At 59.8% G+C, this 20499-nt stretch overlaps 2 protein-coding genes across 12 annotated transcripts; both read left to right on the top strand.

Moving 5' to 3' along the window:
- The first annotated feature begins 249 nt into the window (after nucleotides 1-249).
- Nucleotides 250-10657, top strand: PCSK4 (proprotein convertase subtilisin/kexin type 4). Of its 9 annotated transcripts, none has more exons than XM_063719244.1 (15): nucleotides 250-336; nucleotides 1042-1146; nucleotides 2602-2694; nucleotides 2826-2918; nucleotides 3029-3105; nucleotides 3199-3287; nucleotides 3591-3763; nucleotides 3839-4051; nucleotides 7586-7686; nucleotides 7766-7869; nucleotides 7940-8057; nucleotides 8244-8423; nucleotides 8687-8811; nucleotides 9608-9730; nucleotides 9880-10657. In XM_063719244.1, exons 3-15 carry the CDS (start codon nucleotides 2692-2694, stop codon nucleotides 10371-10373), a joined length of 1893 nt encoding a protein of 630 aa, XP_063575314.1. In that variant the 5' UTR covers nucleotides 250-336; nucleotides 1042-1146; nucleotides 2602-2691; the 3' UTR covers nucleotides 10374-10657. The 9 variants fall into 9 exon arrangements, with proteins under 9 accessions (XP_063575314.1, XP_054394554.1, XP_054394555.1 ...); XM_054538579.2 differs by having other exon boundaries at nucleotides 2790-2918; XM_054538580.2 differs by lacking the exon at nucleotides 250-336 and adding an exon at nucleotides 503-781 and having other exon boundaries at nucleotides 2790-2918; nucleotides 9608-9681.
- A 1938-nt stretch (nucleotides 10658-12595) lies between these two features.
- C20H19orf25 (chromosome 20 C19orf25 homolog) lies at nucleotides 12596-18934 on the top strand. Of its 3 annotated transcripts, none has more exons than XM_002828377.5 (3): nucleotides 12596-12984; nucleotides 13242-13373; nucleotides 16895-18934. In XM_002828377.5, the coding sequence occupies exons 1-3, from the start codon at nucleotides 12858-12860 to the stop codon at nucleotides 17119-17121; spliced, it is 486 nt and encodes a 161-aa protein (XP_002828423.3). In that variant the 5' UTR covers nucleotides 12596-12857; the 3' UTR covers nucleotides 17122-18934. The 3 variants fall into 3 exon arrangements, with proteins under 3 accessions (XP_002828423.3, XP_009250819.1, XP_009250818.1); XM_009252544.4 differs by having other exon boundaries at nucleotides 12911-13007; XM_009252543.4 differs by having other exon boundaries at nucleotides 12959-13033.
- Nucleotides 18935-20499: the final 1565 nt, after the last annotated feature.

The raw sequence follows: 20499 nt of genomic DNA, 5'->3' as shown, positions 1-20499 counted from the left end.
GGGGTGGAGCCAGGACGAGGAGAGGCGCGAGGTGGGGGGGCGGAGCCGGTGGGAGGGGGCGGATCCGGTGGGAGGGGATAAAGAAAAATCCGAGCCGATTGGAGAAACGAGACGCGATTCATTGGCGAGACCAGTGGAGGGCGGGGCTGATCACAAAGGAGGCAGGGGGGAAACGGGGCGAGGCTTATCGGAGGAGGCGGGATTACGCAAAAGAATGATTCTGATTAGGCCGGATAGGAGGCCGGGCTGATTCTCGAAGGAGGGGTGTGTTGGAAAGCGGGCGAGGTCAAACAAAGGGTAGGACGCGTTACCGCAACAGTGAACCCGCTTCTCTGGGTTAGTCTTGTCGTTGTACAAATGGGAAAACTGAGGCTCCCGAGGGTGTGGGTCTGCGGAAGACGGGCAGGCGTGCGTCCCTCCCCCGCTTCTGCTAGATCTTCGCGCCCCTCCTGGCTGAGTAGCCGCAAGGTCCCCTGGGAGTCGAAGCTTTCCGCGTTGCTATGGCGCCGGGGGCGGGGCGGACGCCTGGGCCCACTCGGCCGTTTGGCGGGAGGGAGGGGCTTTGCGCAGGCCCCGCTCCCGCCCCGCCTCCATGCGGCCCGCCCCGATTGCGCTGTGGCTGCGCCTGGTCTTGGCCCTGGCCCTCGTCCGCCCCCGGGCTGTGGGGTGGGCCCCTGTCCGAGCCCCCATCTATGTCAGCAGCTGGGCCGTCCGGGTGTCCCAGGGTAACCGGGAGGTCGAGCACCTGGCACGCAAATTCGGCTTCGTCAACCTGGGGCCGGTGGGTGGGACCGGGATGGACGGGAAGTTGGGGCTTGGAGGGGACTGGACGACCCTAGACCCCAACAAGTGGGAGGGAGCCCACAAGGTCTCCTAAATATCAAGAACCCCAGCCCACCCCTGCCTCAGCCAAGCTCAGCCTCTGGGACTCCCAGAGAGCACCTGCTGGGGAAGGACAAAGAAGGGGGCTGTTACCGGCCCTCGGGGGCTCCAGCAGGGGAGCCGGGTCCCATCGGTGCGGCCGCTTCCCCACATCCCCAGATCTTCCCTGACGGGCAGTACTTTCACCTGCGGCACCGGGGCGTGGTCCAGCAGTCCCTGACCCCGCACTGGGGCCACCGCCTGCACCTGAAGAAAAACCCCAAGGTGAGACTGGCCCGGAGGCCACCCCCCCGCCCGGGGTCTCAGCTGCCTCCTGGGACCACTAGCCATCTTCTGTGGTTCTCGTGGTTGTTACGAACAGCTGTGTGCTTTCTGTGGCTCAGACCCACCCGGACCCCAAGTCTATACAGCAAGAGGAGGCAGGGAGACCCAGATGCGGAAATCATGGCGCCTGCCAGGGCCTGGTACACAGTGGGCACCTCTTGCCCTCCCCCTCCCTCCTCTGGGCCCCAGGGGCTCTGGTAAGGAGGGACAGACGGCATGCCTTCCCCACCGTCTAGGTCATGGAATGGAGGGAAGGGGATTTTACGACACCGTAATGGGTTCCAAAGAGTAGGAGGCTTGGCCGGGCGCGGTGGCTCACGCCTGTAATCCCAGCACTTTGGAAGGCCGAGGCGGGTGGATCATGAGGTCAGGAGATCGAGACCATCCTGGCTAACACGGTGAAACCCCGTCTCTACTAAAAATACAAAAAAATTAGCTGGGCGTGGTGGCAGGTGCCTGTAGTCCCAGCTATTCGGGAGGCTGAGGCAGGAGAATGGTGTGAACCCGGGAGGCGGAGCTTGCAGTGAGCCGAGATCGCGCCATTGCACTCCAGCCTGGGCGACAGAGCAAGACTCCATCTCAAAAAAAAAAAAAAAAAGTAGGAGGCTTAAAGTCACCCAGTGATCCTCAGGACGCAGTGTCCAGGCGCTCAGAAAGGGGCCTGGGTCCCATCAGGCTGGGCCCTGTCTAGAAAATGCCTGGGATGTCAAGCTGAGGGGTTGGGATGGAGTCTGGGAAGCCCTCGGAGGCCAGGAAGTGCCTTGAACAGGACTGGACAGCTGCCTGCTTATAGTACTGGGAGGGAGAGCAGTGGCCGGTTCCTGACGTGGTTTGCAAGAGAGAAGCCAGGCCTGGCTTGATGGTTCATGCCTGTAATCCCGGCACTTCACCTGACTGACATGGCGAAACCCCATCTCTACTAAAAATACAAAAATTAGCCGGACATGGTGGTGGGCACCTGTAGTCCCAGCTACTTTGGAGGCTGAGGTAGGAGAATCGCTTGAACCCAGGAGGCAGACGTTGCAGTGAGCCAAGATTGCACCACTGCACTCCAGCCTGGACGACAGAACAAGACTCTGTCTCAAAAAAAAAAAAAAAAAGGGAAGTGATGCAGGACAGAGAAGGATCTGGAACAGGGATAGGGGAGGGAGTGGGGTGGGGACTTGGGGACCTGCAGTCACCCGGGGCAGCAGCGACGCGTCTGTGGGCCCAAGGACAGGTGGTCCAAAAGCCTCGGCCCCTTCTGACTGCAGACAGAGCCCCAGGCACATGGGACCCTGAAGAGCAACCCCCACAAACACAGGGTCCCAGGGCACGGAGCTGCCTCACTCCCTGAACCACGAGGGGCCCCAGGGGCGAGCAGGGGACAGGCCTGATGCACTCTCTGCTCTGCAGGTGCAGTGGTTCCAGCAGCAGACGCTGCAGCGGCGGGTGAAGCGCTCTGTGGTGGTGCCCACAGACCCCTGGTTCTCCAAGCAGTGGTACATGGTGAGCAGGCAGCCACGGTGGGTAGGCGGGGACAGAGCCACTGGCGCCCTCAACTCCAGGCCCTCACAGGGTCACAACCCCGCCTCCCGCTGCAGAACAGCGAGGCCCAACCAGACCTGAGTGTCCTGCAGGCCTGGAGTCACGGGCTGTCAGGCCAGGGCATCGTGGTCTCTGTGCTGGATGACGGCATCGAGAAGGACCACCCGGACCTCTGGGCCAACTACGTGAGACCGCGGGTGACTGGGGGCGAGGGCTGCCCCAGGTGCCGAGGCTGGCTCCATGGCTCCACCCTAGGGATGCCTCCCAGCCCCCTCATATCCCCACCTGCCCCCAGGACCCCCTGGCCAGCTACGACTTTAATGACTACGACCCGGACCCCCAGCCCCGCTACACCCCCAGCAAAGAGAACCGGTGAGCAGGGCTCCCACAGCACACGGGGAAAGCCCCAGTACCCAGCAGGGGGATGGAGGCCGTGACGGGAGCCCCTCTTGGCCCTGGCACCAGGCACGGGACCCGCTGTGCTGGGGAGGTGGCCGCGATGGCCAACAATGGCTTCTGTGGTGTGGGGGTCGCTTTCAACGCCCGCATCGGAGGTACCTGGGGTCCCCCAGCAGCACCATTCCGGGACAGAGAGGGAAGGGGCTGACTCTGGTGGGGAGCTGAGCCCACAGACCAGGGGAGGAGGACTCGGGAGCCCAGCCTCTCACTGCTGGGTGGTGCTAGGGCCCCAGGCTCCAGGGCTTGGGGGGTGCTGAGCCAATACGAATGGTCCCACTCCAGGGAGCAGAGAGAGGGCCCAGGTGGGGCTGGGGAGTGGTGTGGAGTGGCGCGGGGCAGGCTGGGGTGTGGGGAAGGGCAGGGCTGGTGGCAGCAGCCCTCCTGCCCTGGCTCTGCAGGTGTGCGGATGCTGGACGGTACCATCACCGATGTCATCGAGGCCCAGTCGCTGAGTCTGCAGCCGCAGCACATCCACATTTACAGCGCCAGCTGGGGTCCCGAGGACGACGGCCGCACGGTGGACGGCCCCGGCATCCTCACCCGTGAGGCCTTCCGGCGTGGCGTGACCAAGGTGAGTGGCAGCCCGAGGAGGGCAGGGGTGGCAGGCCAGGCCGACACCCTCTCCCCGCCCCTCCTGGTTTCCCAGGGCCGCGGCGGGCTGGGCACGCTCTTCATCTGGGCCTCGGGCAACGGCGGCCTGCACTACGACAACTGCAACTGCGACGGCTACACCAACAGCATCCATACGCTCTCCGTGGGCAGCACCACCCAGCAGGGCCGCGTGCCCTGGTACAGCGAAGCCTGTGCCTCCACCCTCACCACCACCTACAGCAGCGGCGTGGCCACCGACCCCCAGATCGTGAGTGCAGCCGCCCCAACAGGGTCCCCTCTCCAGGCCCTGCCATCCCAGCCCGGCCTCCTCACCTCCCTCCTGTCCCCAGCACTGTGACTTAGCACCCTCCCAAAGCTGCTTTGAAAATGCAAATCCAGGCCGAGCATGGTGGCTCACACCTGTAATCCCAGCACTTTGGGAGGCTGAGGCAGGCGGATCACAAGGTCAGGAGATCAAGACCATCCTGGCTAATATGGTAAAACACTGTCTCTACTAAAACTACAAAAAAAAAAGGCCAGGCACGGTGGCTCAGGCCTGTAATCCCAGCACTTTGGTAGGCCGAGGTGGGCAGATCGCTTGAGGTCAGGAGTTTGAGACCAGCCTGGCCAACATGGTGAAACCCCGTCTCTACTAATTATACAAAAAAAAAATTAGCGGGGCATGGTGGTGGGCGCCTGTAATCCCAGCTACTCAGGAGGCTGAGGCAGGAGAATCGCTTGAACCCGGGAGACGGAGGTTGCAGTGAGCCAAGATTGCACCACTGCACTCCAGTTTAGGCCACAGAGCAAGACCCTGTCTCAAAACAAAACAAAACAAAACAAAAATAAATCCAGCCGGGCGCGACAGCTCACTTTGGGAGGCCAAAGTGGGAGAATCACTTCAGCCCAGGGTTTCTTTTCGTTTGTTTGTTTTTGAAGATGGAGTCTCGCTCTGTTGCCCAGGCTGGAGTGCAATGGCGTGATCTCGGCTCCCTGCAACCTCCGCCTCCCGGGCTCAAGCGATTCTCATGCCTCAGCCTCCTGAGTAGCTGGGACTACAGATGTGCGCCACCATGCCCCGCTAATTTTTTTTTTGTATAATTAGTAGAGATGGGGTTTCACCATGTTGGCCAGGCTGGTCTCAAACTCCTGACCTCAAGCGATCTGCCCGCCTCAGCCTCCCAAAGTGCTGGGATTACAGACGTGAACCACTGTGCCCAGCAAGCCCAGGGGTTTGAGACCAGCCTGGGCGCCATAGTGAGACCCTATCTCTACAAAAAAATAAAATAGTTAGGCTGGGCGTGATGGCGCACATCTGTGGTCCTAGCTACTCGGGAGGCTGTGGTGGGAGGATTGCTCGACCCCAGGAGGTCAAGGCTGCAGTGAGCTATGATCACACCACTGCACTCCACCTGAACAGCACAGCAAGACCTTGTCTCAAGAAAATAAATACATAGATGAAACCCAAATCCGACCCCACCAGCCCAATCACAGCCCTCCTCTGGCCCCCCAGGGTTCTTAGATGAAACCAGCTCCGGGACCCCAGCAACCTCTGTGCCCTGTCTCAGCCCCTTTCAGGAAGGTTCCCCCTCATTTCTCCAGGCCCCTTCTGCCTCAAGTTCTCCTTGGGGAGGCCTCTGTGCCCGATCACTGCCCCTCTTCTGCCCCTGCTGACTCTTCCTTCGACCCCCACCTGGGGCCACTGCCTCCAGGAAGTCCCGTAGGCCTTTCCCCACCCCATACACTCGCCTCCCAGTGTTTGAGAGTCCCTGAGGTAGTGACCAGCTCCCCCGCAGAGCTCCTCAGGCCATAACCAGGAGGGTCTGGGTCACCTCTCAGGCTCTGGGGCCAGGCACATAGCAGGTGCTTCCCTGAACACCTCCAAACCCAGGCGAGTTTCTGCCAGGCCTGCCCCGTGATCCTACTGCTGCCGCCCCATCGCTAACCTGCACATCTCTCAGGCAGGGCCAACTTCCAGGCATATGATGCAGCAGGTACCTTTTGAGCTCAATCTTTAGTATTTTTCTTTCTTTCTTTTTTCTTTTCTTTCTTTTTTTTTTTGAGATGGAGTCTTCCTCTGTCGCCCAGGCTGGAGTGCAGTGGCGCGATCTCAGCTCACTGCAAGCTCCACCTCTCGGGTTCACGCCATTCTCCTGCCTCAGCGTCCTGAGTAACTAGGACTACAGGTGCCCGCCACCACACCCAGCAAATTTTTTGTATTTTTAGTAGAGACAGGGTTTCACCGTGTTAGCCAGGATGGTCTCGATCTCCTGACCTCATGATCCGCCCGCCTCGGCCTCCCAAAGTGCTGGGATTACAGACGTGAGCCACAGTGCCCAGCTTTCTTTTTTCTTTTGAGATGGAGTGTCGCTGTGTCACCCAGGCTTGTTGCAACAGAGTGAAGTGGCATGATCTCGGCTCACTGCAACCTCCGCCTGCCGGGCTGAAGCAATTCTTGTGCCTTAGCCTCTTGAGCAGCTGAGACCACAAGCATGCCACCATGTCCCGCTAATTTTTTTGTATATTTTGTAGAGATGGCATTTCACCATGTGGGCCAGGCTGGTCTCCAACTCCTCAGCTCAAGTGATCCACCAGCCTTGGCCTCCCAAAGTGCCGGGAATAGCAGGCCACGCCACCATGCCCGGCTAATTTTTTGTATTTTCAGTAGAGACCGGGTTTCACCATGTTGGCCAGGCTCTTAGTACTTTTTGAGCGTAGTCCTTGTTACTTCTTGAGCTCAGTCCTTGGAGTCCTTGGTACCTTTTTTTTTTTTTAATTTTTTTGAGACAGAGTCTCACTCTGTCACCCAGGTTGGAGTGCAGTGGTGCAATCTTAGCTCACTGCAACCTTCACCTCCCAGGCTCAAGCAGTCCTCCTGCCTCAGCCTCCTGAGTAGCTGGTATTACAGGTGCACACTACCATACCCAGCTAATTCTTGTATTTTTCCTGTAGAGACGGGGTTTCACCATGTTGCTGCAAGCTGGTCTCAAACTCCTGAGCCCAAACAATCTGCCCGCCTCAGCCTCCCAAAGTGTTGGGACTACAGGCGTGAGCCACTGTGTGGCCAGTCCTTGGTACTTTTTGACCTCAGTTCTTGGTACTATTTTTTTATGTTTTTATTTTTCTGAGATGGAGTCTTGCCATGTTGCCCAGGCTGGAGTGCAATGGTGTGATCTTGGCTCACTGCAACTTCCGCCTCCTAGGTTCAAGTGATTGTCTTGCCTCAGCCTCCCAAGTAGCTGGGATTACAGGTGCCCGCCACCGTGCCTGGGTAATTTTTTTGTATTTTTAGTAGAGACAAGGTATTGACCAGGCTGGTCTCGAACTCCTGACCTCCGGTGATCCACCCACCTCGGCCTCCCAAAGTGCTGGGATTACAGGCGTGAGCCACGGCGCCCAGCCCTTGGTACTTTTTGAATTCACTCCTTAGTACTTTTTTTTTTTAATCCAGAGTCTTGCTCTGTTGCCCAGGCTGGAGTGCAGTGGCGTGATCTCCACTCACTGCAACCTCTGCCTCTCGGGTTCAAGTGATTCTCCTGTGTCAGCCTCCCGAGTAGCTGGAACTACAGGTGCCGCCACCATGCCTGGCTAATTTTTGTATTTTTGTAGAGTTGGGGTTTCACTATGTTGACCAGGCTGGTCTTGAACTCCTGACCTCAGGCCACACGCCCGCCTCAGCCTCCCAAAGTGCTGGGATGACAGGCCTGAGCCACTGCGCCCGCCCAGTCCTTGGTACTTTTTGAAGAAGGGCTGTATTCTCACTGTGCACGGCCCCCCGAGTCCCATCCCCCTCTGCTCTCAGGTCACCACGGACCTGCATCACCGGTGCACGGACCAGCACACGGGCACCTCGGCCTCAGCCCCACTGGCAGCCGGCATGATCGCCCTAGCGCTGGAGGCCAAGTAGGTGACTGTGGGGCCCCGCCCACCGCCCTCGCCCCCAGGCGCGGCCCAGCGGCTCACCCGCCCCCGCCCCCCGCAGCCCGTTCCTGTCGTGGAGAGACATGCAGCACCTGGTGGTCCGCGCGTCCAAGCCGGCGCACCTGCAGGCAGAAGACTGGAGGACCAACGGCGTGGGGCGCCAAGGTGCGGCGGGGCCGGGCGGGGGCGGGGACCCCGGGCCCACGGGGCGAGTGACTGCTGCCCTTCCGCGCAGTGAGCCATCACTACGGCTACGGGCTGCTGGACGCCGGGCTGCTGGTGGACACCGCCCGCACCTGGCTGCCCACCCAACCGCAGAGGAAGTGTGCCGTCCGGGTCCAGAACCGCCCCACGTGAGACCCCTGCGTGCCCCTCCGCTATCACCGCTGGGGGTGTGGGGGACAGGCCTGAGGCCTCAGTTTACCCATCTGTAAAACGAGGGCTGGACCCCGTGACCTCTGAGCCCCGACCTCGCCTGCTGGCCACCCACCCACCCCCCAGCAGGCCGCAGGAGGGTCCTCACCCCTCGACCCCCCCAGCCCCATCCTGCCGCTGATCTACATCAGGAAAAATGTATCGGCCTGCGCCGGCCTCCACAACTCCATCCGCTCGCTGGAGCACGTGCAGGCGCAGCTGACGCTGTCCTACAGCCGGCGCGGAGACCTGGAGATCTCGCTCACCAGCCCCATGGGCACGCGCTCCACACTAGTGGCCATACGGTGAGTAGCCCGCAGAGGGGAGGGGGCAGCCTCATGCCCTGTCGGTAAACGCTGCCATCTACCAGGAGTGTCCTCACGGGGAGGGGCCAGGCCCATAGGAGTCACACGGCAGCCCAGTGGGTGGGACCCCGAGTCACGCCCTCACCCTCACCCAGAGGACACCCGGCCACCAGCACGTGCGGTCAGACACTTCATGGGGCTCTGCCGGCTTCACAAAGCCATCCCTCTTGACACCCCCATCCCCACCCACCCTTCTGTCCCAGACCCTTGGACGTCAGCACTGAAGGCTACAACAACTGGGTGTTCATGTCCACCCACTTCTGGGATGAGAACCCACAGGGCGTGTGGACCCTGGGCCTGGAGAACAAGGGCTACTATTTCAACACGGGTGAGGGCAGGGCGGGGCTGTGGTAGGCGGGGCTTGGCTTTCCAACCTCCCCCCAGGGGCTCTGGAGCTAGCCTTGGTGACCCCACTGCAAAAGGGGTTCCCAGTGGCCTTCTCCAGGAGAACATGCATACAGTAGGTGTGCAGTCACCCGGGAGATGGTCTGCAATGACAGGCACACAATAGGCGTGCAGTGACAGATGCACAGTAGGTGTGCGGTAACACGGGAGATGTAGGTGCCCAGTGACAGGCGCTCAGTAGGTGTGCAGTCACTGGGGAGATGGTGTACAATGACAGGCACACAGTAGGCGTGCAGTGACAGATACACAGTAGGTGTGCAGTAACACAGGAGATGTAGGTGCCCAGTGACAGGCGCACAGTAGGTGTGTGGTAAAACGGGAGATGTAGGTGCCCACTGACAGGCGCACAGTAGGTGTGCAGTCACCGGGAAGATGGTGTACAATGACAGGCACACAGTAGGCATGCAGTGACAGATGCACAGTAGGTGTGCGGTAACACGGGAGATGTAGGTGCCCAGTGACAGGCGCACAGTAGGTGTGAAGTCACCCGGGAGATGTAGGTGCCCAGTGACAGGCACACAGTGGTGTGTAGTGACCTGGGAGATGTCGGTGTCCAGTGACAGGCGCATAGTAGGTGTGCAATTCCCTGAGAGATGTAGACCAGTCCAGGGTCCCGCGGGACTGAAGGGGAGCTGAAGGGGAGGGAGCCCAGGGACTACCAGGACCAGGCTGCCAAGAGCCTCCTCCTCCTCCTGTGCCCACCTGCGACCCCTGTCCAGGGACGTTGTACCGCTACACGCTGCTGCTCTATGGGACGGCCGAGGACATGACAGCACGGCCTACAGGCCCCCAGGTGACCAGCAGCGCGTGTGTGCAGCGGGACACAGAGGGGCTGTGCCAGGGTGAGTGCCGGCGGGGCAGGGCCCACTGCTGGGAGGCGGTGGCAGCCACCATGGGCAGTGTGCATGTGGCCCCAGGCGGGCGGGTGGGTGGCGGGTAACAGGCTGCGGGTGGCAAGCTGACGGGCCTTTGTGTGCGTGTCCCTGAGCAGCGTGTGATGGCCCCGCCTACATCCTGGGACAGTTCTGCCTGGCCTACTGCCCGCCGCGGTTCTTCAACCACACAAGGCTTGTGACCGCCAGGCCTGGGCACATGGCGGCGCCCGCGCTGAGGGTCTGCTCCAGCTGCCACGCCTCCTGCTACACCTGCCGCGGCGGCTCCCCGAGGGACTGCACCTCCTGTCCCCCGTCCTCCACGCTGGACCAGCAGCAGGGCTCCTGCGTGGGACCCACCACCCCCGACAGCCGCCCCTGGCTTAGAGCTGCCTCCTGTCCCCACCACCGCTGCCCAGCCCTGGCCATGGTGCTGGGCCTCCTGGCCATGACCCTCGGAGGCCCCGTCCTCTGCGGCATGTCCATGGACCTCCCACTATACGCCTGGCTCTTCCGTGCCAGGGCCACCCCCGCCAAACCCCAGGTCCGGCTGCCAGCTGGAACCCGAAGTTGTCAGCTCAGAAAGCGACCTTGCCCCCGCCTGGGTCCCTGACAGGCACTGCTGCCATGCTGCCTCCCCAGGCTGGCCCCAGAGGAGGGAGCACCAGCCCCCGACGCCTGGCCTGCCAGGGGTGGGCCCCATGGAATCCCGCAGCCTGGCGGGAGAGAGAGAGAGAAGTCTCCTCTGCATTTTGGGTTTGGGTGGGAGTGGGCTGTGGGGAGAGGCTGGAGCACCCCAAAAGCCAGGGGAAAGTGGAGGGAGAGAAACATGACACTGTCCGTCTCGGGCACCGCGTCCAACCTCAGAGTTTGCAAATAAAGGTTGCATAGAAGGTGCTCAGTCTGTGGCCTCCTCTGGAGTAGGGTGGGCCCGAGGCCCCAGGGCTCAGGTGGTTTCTGCTTGGGGTCCCCGGACATCAGTCCATGGAGAATGCAGCCGGCCACGGAGAAGGAGTTCGCCCAGGCCCAGGGACCCCAGGCAGTGGGGACAGCAGGGAGTGGCCGGGGGTCAGCAGTAATGTCCAACCCCAGAACATGACTCACCATGGCCCAGAATCCTCTCCTGCCGTGGTTCCTTTTTTTTTTTTTTCTTGTTTGTTTTGAGACAGGGTCTCCCTACGTTGACCAGGCTAGAGTACAGTGGTGCGATTGTAGCTCACTGCAGCCTTGAACCCTGGCCTCAAGCAATCTTCCCTCCTTGGCCTCCCAAAGTGCTGGGATTACAGGCATTAGCCACTGTGCCTGGCCCTTTCCTCCCTCCCTCCCTCCCTTCCTTCCTTTTCTTTACTTCCTTCCTTCTCTCCTTCCTTCCTTTCTTCCTTCTCTTTCCTTCCTTCCTTCCTTTTCTTTCCTTCCTTTTTTAGTAGAGATGGGTTTCACCATGTTGGCCGGGATGGTCTTGATCTCCTGACCTCGTGATCCGCCCACCTTGGCCTCCCAAAGTGCTGGGATTACAGGCTTGAGCCACCGTACCTGGCCCCTTCCTTCCTTCCTTTCCTCTCTCTTTCTTTTTTTCTTTCTTTCTTTTCTTTCTCTTTCTTTCCTTTCTTTTTCTTTCTTCCTCTTTCTTTTTTCTTTTTTCTTTCTCTCTCGCCTTCCTTCCGTTCTTCCTTCTCTTTCCTTCCTTTCCTTTCTTCTCTCCCTTTTCTTCCTTCCTTTCTTCTGTTTCGTTCCTTCCCTTCTATTTCCTTTTTCTTTTATTTTTTTCTTTCTCCTTCCTTCCCTTTTCTTCTCCTTCCTTCTTTCCTTTCTTTCTCTTTCTTTCCTTTTCCCTCCCTCTGTCCCTTCCTTCCTTCTCTCTCAACAATTTTTCTTTTTTTTTGAGACAGAGTCTTGCTCTGTCGCCCAGGCTGGAGTGCAGTGGCGCGATCTCGGCTCACTGCAAGCTCTGCCTCTTGGGTTCACGCCATTCTCCCGCCTCAGCCTCCCAAGTAGCTGGGACTACAGGCAACCGCCACCACGCCCGGCTAATTTTGTGTGTGTGTGTGTGTGTGTGTTTTTAGTAGAGACAGGGTTTCACCGTGTTAGCCAGGATGGTCTCCATCTTCTGACCTCGTGATCCGCCCACCTCGGCCTCCCAAAGTGCTGGGATTACAGGCGTGAGCCAACGTGCCCAGCCTAATTTTTGTATTTTTAGTAGAGACGGGGTTTCACCATGTTGGCCAGGCTGGTCTCAAACTGGCTTCAAGCGATCTGCCTGCCTTGGCCTCCCAAAGTGCTGGGATTACAGGCGCGAGCCACCGCCCCCAGGCTGAATTTACAGTTTAAACAAGGGAATTTGGCCGGGCGAGGTGGCTCACGCCTGTAATCGCAGTGCTTTGGGAGGCTGAGGTGGGCGGATTGCCTGAGCTCAGGAGTTTGACACCAGCCCGGATAACACAGTGAAGCCCCATCTCCACTAAAATACAAAAAAAATTTTGACGGACGTGGTGGCGGGCGCCTGTAGTCCCAGCTACTCGGGAGGCTGAGGCAGGAGAGTTGCTTGAACTCGGGAGGCGGAGGCTGCAGTGAGCTGCGATCGGGCCACTGTACTCCCGCCTGAGCGACACAGTGAGACTCTGTCTCTAAAAAAACAAAACAAAACGAAATAAACAGGAGAACTTTATGGTATGTAAACTGCATCTCAATAAAGCCCTTGAGAGGAAAAGGGCCCTCTGCTCTTTCTGCCTTCCCAGGCATCAGCGGAGGGGAAAAGGTGACCTCCAGCACCGCCCCCGAGGTGGGAGGACCCGCCTTGGCCGGAAGTGGAGGCACCGGGACCGCCCCGCCCCCTCTGTTTCCCGGCCGCCGAGTGCTCATGCACCACCAGCCTCCCTTAGGTGGACAGCAACTTTGTGCTCCCGTCAGCCACGTAGGTGGCGTGTCACCTGGTGGCGTGTCCCCCTTTTCAGAAAGACGAGCCTCGGATGCTTTTCTACCCAGCTAGTGGAGCCTGGACTCGAACTCGCTCTCAGCGCGTCCAGCCTCGGGTTCGCCTGAGAGGCTGAGATCCGAGTCTGAAGGGCACTATCCCTTTAAGACGGGGCGGAGCCCCGCGATGAGCGGCGGGCCGGCGCGAGAGGAGGCCGGAAGTGTGTGTTACGTGTTCGGGGACGGGGCGGTGCTCCGACCGGAAGCGGAAGTGGCTGCATCGCCGACGCTAGGGTTTCGGGTCCCGAGCCCAGGTGGGAAGAGGGCGGCGACTGGGGTGACCGCGGGGAAACTGAGGCAGAGGTTGAGCCAGACCCTGAAGCCTTGGCCACCGTGTTGTTGGGCGGAGGGAGGGTCAGGGCCCGGGGCGAGCCCAGAGGGACGGGACAGGGCGGGCTTCCCCGGGAGCGGGGCCGCGACGGGTGCGTACGAGTTCGCTGGGCGGGAGGAGCAGCCCGGGCAAGGGCGGAGAGGTGGACGCCCGGGTCAGCGCTCCCTTCCCCGCCTTCAGAGATGGGTTCCAAGGCCAAGAAGCGCGTGCTGCTGCCCACCCGCCCAGCGCCCCCCACGGTGGAGCAGATCCTGGAGGATGTGCGGGGTGCGCCAGCAGAGGATCCAGTGTTCACCATCCTGGCCTCGGAAGGTAGGGGGAGCCCGGTCCCGGGGAAAAGCGGACCCGAGACCCCGGCAGCAAGGGGACGGGAGAGAAACACACCCCTAACTCCTGACCCCACGCCCTGGGAACCCCAGTAACATGGGCACAGTCCGTATCCTCTCCGAGCCTCCCTCTACTCTGTAGAGTGGGACCGATTTTCAGAGGGTTCTTCTGTCAGAGGAGGAGGCCGGGCGCTGTGGTTCAGGCCTGTAAGCCCAGCACTTTCGGAGGACGAGGCGGGAGGATCGCTTGAGCCCAGGAGTTTGAGACCAGCCTGGCCAACATGGTGAAACCCCGTCTCTGCTAAAAATGCAAAAAAAAAACAAAAAACAAAAACAGAGTTAGCAGGGGATAGTGAAAGGCGCCTGTAATCTCAGCTACTCGAGAGGCTGAGGCAGGAGAATCGCTTGAACCCAGGATGCAGCGTTTGCAGTGAGCTGAGATTGCACGACTGCACTCCAGCCCAGGTGACAGTGCAAGACTCTGTCTCAAAAAAAAAAAAAAAAAAAAAAAAAAAAATTACCGGGTGTGGTGGTGGACACTTGTAGCCCCAGCTTCTTGGAGGCTAAAAGTGGGAGGATCCAGCCTGGGCAACACAGCCAGACTCTGTCTCAAAAATAAATAAGTGGCCGGCGCAGTGGCTCACGCCTATAATCCCAGCACTTTGGGAGGCCGAGGTGGGTGGATCACTTGAGGTCAGAGGTTCGACATCAGCCAACATGGTGGAACCTTGTCTCTACTAAAAATACAAAAATTAGCCGGGTGTGGTGGCGTGGGCCTGTAATCCCAGCCACTCAGGAGACTGAAGCAGGAGAATCACTTGAACCTGGGAGGCGGAGGTTGCAGTGAGCTGAGATCACGCCACTGCACTCCAGCCTGGACCACAGTGAGACTCTGTCTCAATAATATAATAATAATTAATTAATATAAATAAATAAAGTAAAACAGAGGTGGTAAGCTAGGGCCTGCCAAACCCTGCCCCTGGCTGTTTTTGTAAGGTCTGGGAGCTGTGAATGGGCTTCACATTTTTAAATGGGGGTGGGTGAAAAAGAACATTTCTGACACCTGAAAGAGGGATGAAATTCAGATTTCAGTGTTGGTAAGTACAGGTTTACGACACACAGCCAAGTGATTTCACATATGGTTCGTGGCTGCTCTCACGCCAGAAGGGCAGAGGTGAATAGTGGGAGTAGAGACTCCAGCCTTTGGCAGGAAAGCTTGTCCACTCCTGATTTACGAGGTGGAAGCTAGTCAGAGACCAAAGCGTTCGGCAGTGCAGTTGGGTGAATTTTGTGTTCTGGATGAGGCTCATTCGTTCAATCAACAAGCCTTTTCTTGAGCACTTCATTTGTACTGGGCTCTGCGGTTAGAGCACTGTTAATGGACAAGTGAACAAAAGAAACAAGAATGCCCGCCCCAGGCTGTTCTGGGAGTGGTGGGAAACATTAAATGAAGATGAATAGGCCAGGCGAGGTGCCTCACCTATAATCCCAGCACTTTGGGTGGCTGAGGTGGGCGGATCATTTGAGGTCAGGAGTTCAAGGCCACCCTGGCCAACATGGTGAAACCCCGTCTCTACTGAAAATACAAAAAAATTAGCCGGGCACGGTGGCACATGCCTGTAATCCCTGCTACTTGGGAGGCTGAGGCAGGAGAATTGCTTGAACCCAGGAGGCGGAGGTTGCAGTGAGCTGAGATCACACTACTGCACTCCAGCCTGGGCGACAGAGCGAGACTCCATCTCAAACCAAAAAAAAAGAAAAAAGAAAATGAGTCGTGGAATGATAGAAACTGCGAATTTCTATGGGAACATTTTTAAAAAGTAATATTAGAAAATGCTGGGTCCAGGTGCAGTGGCTCATGCCTGTAATCCCAGCACTTTGGGAGGCTGAGGCAGGAGGATGACTTGAGGCCAGGAGTTCAAGACCAGCCTGGGCAACATAGTGAAACCCATCTCTACCAAAAATACACAAACTAGCTGGGTGTGGTGGCATGCACCTGTGGTCTTAGCTACTCAGGAGGCTGAGGCAGGAGGGTTGCTTGCGCCCAGGATTTGGAGGTTCCAGCCTGAGTGACAGAGTGAGACCCTGTCTCTGAAAAAGAAGAAGGGAAAGAAAAATTGAGTTGCTTTTTCCATTTAGACATATTTTAAGTGCCCAGGAGCCGCATATGGGTGGTGGCTGGTGTGGACCAGCATCGGTGGGAGGTGTGCGCATCATCTGGAAGGCTCTGTGGGCCGGTACCGGTCACGGTGCATGAGTTGGGTTTATTCCCAGCATGCAGTTCGGTCATCTGAGGGTGCTGGGGCCGTGGTTTGAGCATCACGGGCTCAGGTCCATGGCCGTTGAGTGTGGCGAAACTGAGGCACGCTGTGCGAGGGAGGGGGGGTGCTCACAGAAGGTAGGGGGCCTCCTGTGCCTTCATCCAGGCACTGCCTGGCCTTTCCTACCCTGTTACTAAAGCAGGTGGTGACAGAGGTGATTTGATCAGCCCAGGCTTGTGCGGCACGTGGAGCCTTCGTCCGTGGGAGACCACACTGCCGAGGGGCAGGCCAGAACCGATGGGCCTCTGAGGCTTCTCTGAGTGACCCTGAAGTCGGTGCTGCTTCAGCCCTGCTGCACTGGGCTTGCACACCTGGGGGAGCAGGGAGCCATACGTAGTTTCTGCTGTATGTAGGAGTCACCAGGACATCAGTGCCCACCTCTCACCTTCGCCACCCCTGCCTCCCTCAGTGTGGGCTCCAGGAGGTTTCGCGGCCCCTGGAGAGGTTTTCGGTGGTGGGCTTGTTGCGTCTCTGGCTTCCAGAGACAGCAGGAATGAGAGCCAGGCCGGCTCCGTGGAGCCCATCCGGGTGGGTGCACGGCTTTTGCAGGAATGGAAGCCCCGCCCCTAGGAGGGCCACTGCTGGCCAGGCTCGAGATCTTTCTGTGACCCGATCCCCCTGGTCACACGCTTTGCTAAGGCGGGTAGCCTAGAGCTGGAAGCCCCTCCTGCCACCCAGCCGCTGTGCCTCTCCCAGCTGATGGACGAGGATGCCTCCATTATTTGATATTTGTTTATTTATTTATTTATTTATTTTTGAGACAGGGTCTCATTCTGTCACCCAGGCTGGAGTGCCGTGGCACGATCATAGCTTATTGCGGCCTCGGCCTCCCAGGCTCAAGCGATCCTCCCACCTCTGCCTCCAGAGAAGTAGGGACCACAGGTACGTGCTACCACACCCAGGTAATTTTTGTATTTGTATTTTTTGGTAGAGATGGGGGTGTCACTATGTTGTCCAGGCTGGTCTCTAACTCTTGGGCTCAAGTGTTCCTCCCGCCTCGGCCTCCCAAAGTGCAGGATTACAGGTGTGAGCCACCACACCAGCCCGCTTTCGTCATGTTAAGAAGACCCCGGCCAGCAGCTCACTCGGGGACTGCAGGGAACCCTGCCCTTTGGGGGCAGTAGTGAAGGGTGCCCAGGAGGATGGGGTGGTCAGCAGGCAGTGATGCTGCTGTGTCCTATCTCAGACCCCCCAGTTCCCTTCAGGATGATGGAGGATGCGGAGGCCCCGGGAGAGCAGCTCTACCAGCAAAGCCGGGCCTACGTGGCTGCCAACCAGCGGCTGCGGCAGGCGGGCGACACGCTGAGGCAGAGGTGTGAGCTCCTGCGGCGAGCCGGAGAGGACCTGGAGCAGGAGGTGGCCCAGATGAAGCAAGCAGCGCTACCAGCGGCCGAGGCTGCCTCCTCAGGCTGACCTCTCGGGGCCCGCAGGCCTGGGCAGCGCACAAGGTGGCCTGCGCCCGAGCTTTCCCTGGGGGTCCGTCAGCCCCAGTCTGGCATTCACGGGATCCCAGACCACGTGGGTGTCTGACACAGGCGCCCCTCCTGATGCTGGGGCTGCGGTTCATCCATCGTCCCATTCATGCCAAGTTGGTGGGACCCACCCAGCTGGCTCCGTCCTGCGTGACCTGAGGGCCCACTGGGGTTCTGGAAGAGGATAGGGACATAACTGCTGTACTGTGATTCTGTCCTCGGCACACAGTGGCCGTGCTCTGCAGTGGGGCCCCTGGGAGCAGGCGCCACCTCCTTCCTCCCCCGGAGTGTGGGGATCGAGGTGTTAACTGTGATTCCATCCAGCGGGTACCCACCCAATGTCAGAGCAGCCCGAGGGCCAGCATGAGCCCGTGACCCCACTTCCTTCTGGGCTCCGGGCTCCTCCCACGAGCCATGTTGATCTTCACAACGACCCGGGGCCGCTGGGGTCACCCAAGAGAAGCAGCCCTGAGACGCGGCCAGGCTGGGCCCAGCTCCACGGCACGGGTGTCTCCCAGCCACTGCCCTTGCTGGAGGACTGCTGTGAGTCACTGGCCAGGAGTCCAGGGTGTCCTGGGTCTCATAACCACCCTGCCGGCTGGAGCAGGTCCTGGGCCTGCTTCCCTGCGGGTTCTGGCCCTGGGGGAAGGGGCGTTAGTGCAGCGGAGGGTCTTGCCAAAGGCTTTTCATCCTAAGTAGCAACTTGAGTGGAAACCTGGGCAAGGCGGCCCAGAGGCCGGGCCCTGCACATAAACACTTTTGTGTGTGCGCTTTTGTGTGTGTCTGGCCGTCTGAATGGTGCCTCTGTGAGCGGCTCCGTCCCGGGGCCTGGGAAGCTGGGAAGGGATGGGTACCGGTGACCCCGGGAACCCTGCTCAGTCCTGCTGGGCACCGCACGCAGGGGCCGTCCGCCTGACCTAGAGACCTGGGGCTGCCTCGCCCTCTCTCCACACCCACAGCCAGCTTTGTTTCTTGAATGTGGAAGATGTTTCTTATTCCCTGAAGAAAGGGGGGCTGCCACACACAGCCTGGGAGGCGCCTCATCCAGAAACTGGGACTTGGCTAGCCCCGCCTGGGCCCTAGGGACTTCTCACTGGTCACACTTCTGAAGCTGCTTACCTGGCCGAGGGAGGTCCCGGGAGGGCCCCAGGGTGGAAGATGGGGAGGGGCCAGCTCCTGCCATCCCTTCCCGCCCTGCACTTCTGTGCTGCTTGCAGTCGAAGCTTTCCTTGTCCCCCCGCTGGGCCAGGGCTGTGCTCCCTGAAGTGGCTTTGACGTGGGGCCGTCCCAGCTCCCACAGCCCCTGTCCGCCATTGACTCTCCCCGGTAGTGGGTGCTGTGGCTGCCCCATCCCTGCTGTTGCACCGGCCGCAGCTCCTAGTGGCTCATGGGTGCCTCCTGCCCCACACTGGGGCCTGCCATAATAACTGGCCCAGGTACTGACGCCCAGGTTGGACCCCTTGTCTGGGGTGCTGTGCACCCACTGGAGCCTGCCCTCCCTTGGGACCAGGGGGAGACTCCTGGCCTCACCCAGCGCCTCCCCTCCCCATCTGGGTGGGGTGCCTGCAAGTAAACCCTGTGCCCCCAGTTTCTGCTTTCTGGCTCTGCTTCCAGGGACCTAACCTGGGGGGTCTCAAATTCTGCGGCAGCACGTAGACCGATGAACCTGCCCGCCCACAGCCCATTTGAGGAACGGGTGATGGCGGCAGGCAATTCAACAGCTCGGTTTATTAAATGTGCGCGAGAGTCGGACAGCTGACGGTGTCGTCCTTATGCCGGACAGATGGCTTTACATTTAGGGAAGGACAGGCTGTCACTATTTACCACTATTTACACGTCCGTTTAACACTGCAGAGACCCGGTACAGAAACGTGGGGTGGCGGCTAGGGTAATCAGACAGACCAGGCGCGTGCCGTCGGGGCTGGACCGGGGCAACAGATGGGGCGGGGTGAGGTAATGCTGTCAGAGCTCGGGAGGACCACGCCGGTGGGCACGGCACCCCGAGTTCAGCACCCACGTGTGGTCATGTTGGGGGCCAGTGGGGGTCACTGTCCATCAGCCTCAAGACACCTCCACCCTCCCTGCGTCTTCAGACCCTCAGTTCTTTAGGACTGGCCCTGGAGCATCGGGGGGCAGACGAGGACCCCTTGTCGCCCTGGTGCAGAGAGGCCAGGTGGCCAGGCAGGGGCTGCAGTGGGAGGGAGGCCTTGCAGCGGGCGTACCTTGAGTTGATTGTCCAGAGACCGCGGACTGCCTGTCCCCTTCTGGAGACAGCTGGACTGGGCGGTGAGGTGTGGCTGTGGCCCCCGAGGCAGGGGATGGAGAAGGCGAAAGTGAGCTCAGGACTCAGGGTGGGGGTGGGGGTGGGAGGCGGGGCTGGCAGCCATGTTGCGCTCCTGCTGCTGGGCAAGGTGGCACAGGCAGGAGCCGGCCAGACCCAAGTTCTGTGAGCAGCACCAGGCGTCTCCCCATCATCGCTGCCACCACGCTCCTCCAAGAGGTAGCTCTGGGAGTTCCCCACGGCCCACATGGGGAAACAGAGGCAGGGAGCTGGGAGGGCGCCGCCCAGAGACTTACATGCGTGGAAGGCAATGCCGCACCTCCTACCTGCACAACCCTGGCCCTGTCACCAGCAACCTGGTGGCTGGCTTCGCCGTTTCCCTACCCTTTGGCGATTAGGGGCGCAGTGGGCCGGGGTGAGTGTGAGGGTGAGCACGTGTTTGGCATCCCCAAGTCCAAAAGCTCAGAAGAGACCACCAGGTTCCCCCTCGGGCCGTGGATGGGGACAGCAAGTGTGAGACCCCCGCTGTGTCCTGAAAGGGGGCTCCTGGCAGGCAGGAGGTCGCCCCACTCAGCCTGCATTCTCCCCGCTCTCTGCTCAGCCATCCATGACCCCCTCTTCCCCCAAAATAACCTGACAGCCTTGCCTGGCTACGAGGTCCTAGGAGGGAGCGTTGGGCGCCTCCAGCACCTGTCGGGTGGTGCACCTCGGTGACTTACGGACGTCCTGCCTGGAGCTCCTCATCCTGCAGGGTGTGCCCAGAGCATGTGCCCAGAGCATGGGGTGCAGCGTGACATGCATTCAGAGAAGCAGCAGTGTTAACTGGGGTGGGGGCTGGAGTCAGCTTTGCTCACAACGGCCCTGAGTTGAGGACAGCTCCTTCTGCCAGAACGGCTTGCCTTGCCCATGCTGGGGACGGCACGGGAGGGATGGTGTCATCCGTGGTGGGGCTGGGGTTTCCTTCTGAGCTCCATCCACCCAACCCTCAAACCCTGCTTTGTTCCTCCTGGAGAAGGCACGTGGGGCATTGAGCGTGTG

This window comes from Pongo abelii, chromosome 20 (assembly GCF_028885655.2).
Source record: "Pongo abelii isolate AG06213 chromosome 20, NHGRI_mPonAbe1-v2.0_pri, whole genome shotgun sequence".
Lineage (NCBI taxonomy): Eukaryota > Metazoa > Chordata > Mammalia > Primates > Hominidae > Pongo > Pongo abelii.
Note: the sequence above shows the minus strand (reverse complement) of the source record. Positions and strands in the feature narration are given on the sequence as shown.